At 33.8% G+C, this 5,811-nt stretch overlaps 1 protein-coding gene across 1 annotated transcript; it reads right to left on the reverse strand.

The window, feature by feature from the left end:
• Positions 1 to 3,802: 3,802 nt before the first annotated feature.
• On the reverse strand, positions 3,803 to 5,574 carry LOC108992913 (transcription factor MYB16-like). The gene is made up of 3 exons (XM_018967632.2): positions 5,442 to 5,574; positions 5,172 to 5,301; positions 3,803 to 4,694 (listed from the first exon to the last, which is right to left on the reverse strand). Exons 1-3 carry the CDS (start codon positions 5,572 to 5,574, stop codon positions 3,803 to 3,805), a joined length of 1,155 nt encoding a protein of 384 aa, XP_018823177.2.
• Between the last annotated feature and the right edge of the window lie 237 nt (positions 5,575 to 5,811).

Below are 5,811 nucleotides of genomic sequence, written 5' to 3' on the forward strand. Positions count from 1 at the left end.
TGAGTGGTTGACTGAGTAGATGAACGCCCTAGACATGACCTCATATCATTGGAGCCTAAGCCTACACTAGATCTTGTTCCTCCGACCTAGTCTGGAGTTAGTGTTGCTTTCCATAGTGGGAGTACTAGTCAACTGCTGATGGGTACATCTGCAGGGAATGCGCACCCTCTCTCTCATAAAAATATATTTGAATATCTTACATTAAAATTAAATAAATTATATATATATATATATATATATATATATAAAAGTAGAGCATATTCATTCCATTCAGCTCTTAATATTGCATCAAAGCATCGGATCGATCATTCATTAATTGCCCTAGAAAGAGGTGTTAGTTATTATTATTTTTTCAATTAATCATGAGAGATGGTCTCAATCCATCTCAAATTTTTAATGTATTTGAACCTATTTCAATGCCTAAATATCATTCGAATATAAATATTTTTTAAATTTAAATTTTTAATTTTTTAATTTTTTATCTAATTATTATTACTAATTTATCAAACTTTCAAATAAAACATAAAAAATAATTCAACTTTATCTAAAACAAAAATTAAAAATTAAAAAAATAATATTTTAAATTTATAATTTTTTTATTTAATTTTTTCTTCTTTTTTTTTTCAAATTCATATAGATAAAATATTTTAACTCAAATTAATTTATTAATATTTATATATTAATTTATTACTATTTTAACTCAAATTAATTTATGGCGTGGTTGCATCCACGTCGGCTCGTTGACGGAAGTGGTGGGATCATCCCAGCATTCATATATTATCTTGTAGCTGGGCTAGAAATTAAAATGGTCAGTTGCTAATTATGAAATATATACGTACGTACGTACATTATATTAAATGGCTCAGTTGTCCCAGTAACTAATTAATATTCATTTCAGTGATCATTGAATTATAATTAACTAGTATGACAGTCGTACGGATGAAAAATCTACCTCTTGTACTAGCTAGCTAGATCGACATTGAATTCTAAATGGATATTGTTAGATGAGAAAATATATTAAATATGTTAAGAACGTGTTTCACACTACCAATCGTACGGATGATACTAACTGCAATAAAGGGACGACACTAATCGTCCTGTGTAAACTCCGATATTTAAGTCAGTAACAATATGAAAATAAGTATATAAAAGATGAAGATATAAATGATGTACTTACCTCCACCGAATTATTTATAGAAGGATGCGACATGATGTCGATTAACTTTAATCACCAATCTTTTGTACTTATCCTTTGTAATCCTTTATTTAAACGGGTAAGATATCTCCTGTTTTATGAGTTATCTTATGTGAGATATTTGTACCCAATCTTGGACCTCATCCCCAACTCTTCGGGATTACCTCACTCGTAATTATGGTTGCGAGTCCTTTAATTACCTGTAGGGCTCTTTAGCCTTAAGCCATCCACAAGTCTTCATGAGCTTGCGGATGGACTTGGTCTCAGAGATAGGCTTGGCCTTCGATGGGCTCTCACCCCAGAGGGTCTAAATGTCCCCTCCAATATGTGACTTTGAGTTTTATTGAATTGCTATAATTAATAGTAGTAAATTACAATCTAATATATTAGACTGAGTATATAGAGAATCAAATAAAGTGAGTTTGGACTCCAAACTCATCTTAACTTATTTCAACTCATCATTACAACTTTTTCAAATTCCAATACAAAATATAATAAATCATTCAACTTTTTCAAATCTCAAAATAATAATAATATTAAAAAATAATATTCTAACAATATTTTATCATCTCAACTCAACTCAACTCAACTCTTCAACATCCCAACACAAATCTATTAATGAATATCTCATATGAGTATAGAAAGGTGGTGAATAAGATTACAAGATTTATTTAGGACTTAGGAGGGATAAATTATTATTCTTTATATTTATAATTATAGAGGATTTTAATTATAATATTGACTAATTATTTTGAAATCCAACGTCGGTATATTCACAAACACGGGGGGTATTATACGTGTGGCATACTTTGATGCTATATCCTGGTAATTAAGGGAAGGAAATTTAAAAAAAAAAAAATCTAAATTGTTCTTTAATTCGCAAAGCTGCATCTACAAATTAAGATTCGGCTATGTTTGGCTACACGTTTTTTTAAATATATATATATATATATATATTTAAATAAATAGAATTTTCAACTAATTTAACCCAAACAACTTTCATTTTTCAATCTACAAAAATTATATTTTAACTTTTCAACCAATCATTTTTCTATATTTAAATAATAGTATAAAAACACAAAAATTATAACAGATTTTACCAAAAAAAAAAAAAAAATAGCTACTAAAAAATTTATATTCAAACAATATTTTAATTCTATCTATCTATTTCATAAATTTCAATAAAAATTAAATACCTATTTCAAAAAAAAAAAAAAAGAAAAAAAAAGAATATTCAAATTTTCTTATTTTCTTTTGTAATCCCAATAAACAAAACTCCTAGAAAACTAATTTTAAGAAAATCTCAAACCCTAACTTAACCAAACCTACCGCGAGTTTCCTATAAATATATATATATATATATATATATATATATATATATATATATGCAGATCATCGGCGCTTTGTACAGAAAATTCAAAAGATAGAGATGAAAAGAAGGCTAGCTCTTAATTTGCTTTAAAAAAAGGGGGAAAAAACGAAGGCAGGATAGCTAGCTCTGTGCAACATGATATAATGCCATGGTACGTACATTAATAAATGTAACCAACTAATGAGGAACCAATTGATCAGGTAAGATGTACAGAATACATTAATTATTAACGATTGATGACATTAACTATATAATGAAGATGCAGCTCAAAAGACTGCCATATTTACACAATTTGCATCTCTCTCTCTCTCTCTCTCTCTCTCTCTCTATTTTTAACAATTATTTTTCACAATATATATATATATATATATAGACACACAATAGATTATAATATTCAATTGACGCGCATGTTTCAAATTACTTGTAATACGTACTCTTAACTTGGTACGTATTATAATTAGGGTGATTAAAGTAGCAGGCCGTAGTAGACGTACTACTGCATGCATGCAGGCTGTTTAATTTCTTGCATCCTCTGTTGATCAAACTTCAAAGTCATGATTTGTAGTTCAACGCTGACGTTTCAAATATCTGTTGATCAAAGTCATTATTTGTAGTACTGTTGGGATCTATTTTCCAAGCGCGTGCATCATGACCTTTTTTTTAACCTACTATGGAGTTTTACTGCTTGCATGCATTAATCTGTATATTGGCACCAATATTATAATTATAAAAACAATCGAGGTTCTAATATATTTTTATTATTGTGAGACCTATTTTTTAACGGTGACGCACGTGTTTAACGCCTAGAAAATTAGAATAATTAAAAATATATTTTTTCAATTAATTAAAGTGGAAGCGTTAAATAGTACTCGTGCATGGACATTGGATTCCCATATATATATATATATATAAACATATATATAAGAATTATTTCGTTGCACAAGAATTTTATAAAAGTGATTTTACATATATATACTGATGTATTAGTCGGTCTTGTTTTAAGTTAGATTTTTTAATTAAATTTTTGTAGAATCAGAACATATCAAGGCAGCAGGCAGCTGCGTGTAGCTTATATTTTATAAAAAAACCTGTATAGACAAAAAACTAGTAGTTCATTATATGAATATATATATATATATATATTTATATAAATATGGTATTGATTTAAGTTCCCTCTTAGACATATGTTATAAGTAAGCAAGCATGTTCGATTGCCTTATTTTGTTTTGAGATTTTCAAAACACGGGAGAACCAGGCGACGAAACATTCACTAGATTGAGTATGCTGTTCCAGTAATGATTATTATTCTCCTCAAAGTTACCGCTGCAGGTTTTATCTCCATTTTCCATAATGTTGTCTCCGGCCAACAATGAGCTCTTGTCGTCACAGTTATAGGCCAAGATATCAGTGAAACCTTCCACGATATTTGAGAGAGGCGTGTTTTCACTCATAGCCCTAAAAGAATCCGCTAACCATGCACTTTCCGTGGTATACGTCATTTCCTGCAATGACATTGTGTTATCCAATCTTTCTTTGAGTTCTTCTGGCATTTGACAGACTTCTTTGATAATCCCAGCTCCGCATGTAACCGAGCTATTGGCGGCGAAATCAAGTGCAGCGGCCACTTGGTCTTCAGTGAGTGCAACAGTACGTTGGATGGGGAATGCGTTCACCGGGAAGCCCAACGTGAATGTCGGAGACTCAAGGTCGTCTCCGGTGACTGGGAATATGCCGGCTCCTGTTGACTTTGACCATAACCCTTGCCATGCTTTGAGCACATCAAGGCATGGTGGCAGTGTGGTTTGAGGGAGGGTTTTGTTGATGTTCTGAACAGGAGCAGAGAAGATCATGACCTGCTGTTGAATAGGGTTCGACACTGCAAGCAGCTTCGACTCCCTTACCAGTCTGGCCTCGGCTTCGAGCCGTGCGCTCTCCCACTGAGCCATATGGCTTAAATTTGCTGCGTCTTTGGAGTCCCCACTTCCGGAGCCGAGGGCATCCGTTTTGGGCTTGTGGGTCATGGGATCGATGCCCATTTTAGTTAGTCTTTTCTTAAGATGTGTGTTCCAGTAGTTCTTAATCTCGTTGTCGGTTCTCTTGGGCAAGTGAGTTGCAATTGCCGACCATCTGAAAAAAAAAATCCTGTCAATTATAGAGAAGAGGTATTTCTTCGTTTTCACTGCAGATTCAAGGTTGATAACGACAAGACATTAATGGTCGTGATAAATAAGTTGATGATAATCTTGTGCGTTGGGGTGGAATCTTGCACGTAAAGTAGTTTCGACTTTCGTGTCCTATCTCATTCTCCACTTAATTTAGAGGTGAAAAGGTACGGTCAACCATGTGAATGACGCCGGGGTCTTCATCTTCTATGTTAAAATGGTACTCTCATCAGCTCGATCGGGAAAAGGCCAGCCAGAAAAATGGCACTCTCATGAGGTGTTATATATATATATATATATATTATAGCTCAATATGATCACCCAGAAGAGTTGACATTAGTGAGCCAATCGGTGTTGCAGATATATTACTTGCATGCAGTCAATGAGTAGTACTAGAAGAGAACGGCTATAAACAGAAAGAACCGTTGATTGATATATGTACCTGTTCCCAAGAAGAGCATGAAGCTGAATGATGGTCTGTTCTTCCTGCAAGCTGAACTTTCCTCTTTTGATATCAGGTCTGAGGTAATTGTTCCATCTCAGCCTACAGCTCTTCCCACATCTCTGAAGCCCTAAAACCCAACCAAAACGAAGGAACCCAAAAAAAGAAACCATCAATTAGCAGTGTCATATAAATAGGCTATAATCCATGGTACATAAATTTTCACCAAAAAGCTAGCTAGCTAGCTAGGGTCCTCTATCGCTAATATACCAGCCTTTGCGGGCAAAGTTCGCCAGCTTCCATGGCCATGTTCTTCGATGTAAGCCGAAAGCTTCTGGTCATCCTCAGGGTTCCAGGGCCCTTTCTTCAGCACCTCCTTCTCGCAACATCGAGGCCTGCCCATTCTTTGATACTCCCCAAGTAAAAAAACTGTTGGGCCGTAGGCCTCTGATCCGAGCGAGAGAGAGAGAGAGAGTTTGCTTGGGGAGGGAGAGAGAACCCGAAGAAGCACCGACGGCACGAGGAAAATGTTGGGTATAGGATGCGGTACTGATGTAGGAGATAACTAGGTCAGCAAGACAATATATAGATGATAAAAAAAACATTTATAAATTATAATTAAATAAAAGACGACGGTACG

The sequence above is a fragment of the Juglans regia genome, chromosome 13 (genome assembly GCF_001411555.2).
Source record: "Juglans regia cultivar Chandler chromosome 13, Walnut 2.0, whole genome shotgun sequence".
NCBI lineage: Eukaryota > Viridiplantae > Streptophyta > Magnoliopsida > Fagales > Juglandaceae > Juglans > Juglans regia.

Coding starts and splice junctions, on each gene's coding strand:
- LOC108992913 (XM_018967632.2), bottom strand. CDS start 5,574: ATGGGCAGGCCTCGATGTTGCGAGAAGGAGGTGCTGAAGAAAGGGCCC. Junction 5,302..5,441: donor AACTTTGCCCGCAAAGGCTG/GTATATTAGCGA, acceptor GTTGGGTTTTAG/GGCTTCAGAGATGTGGGAAG. Junction 4,695..5,171: donor CATGCTCTTCTTGGGAACAG/GTACATATATCA, acceptor TTTTTTTTTCAG/ATGGTCGGCAATTGCAACTC.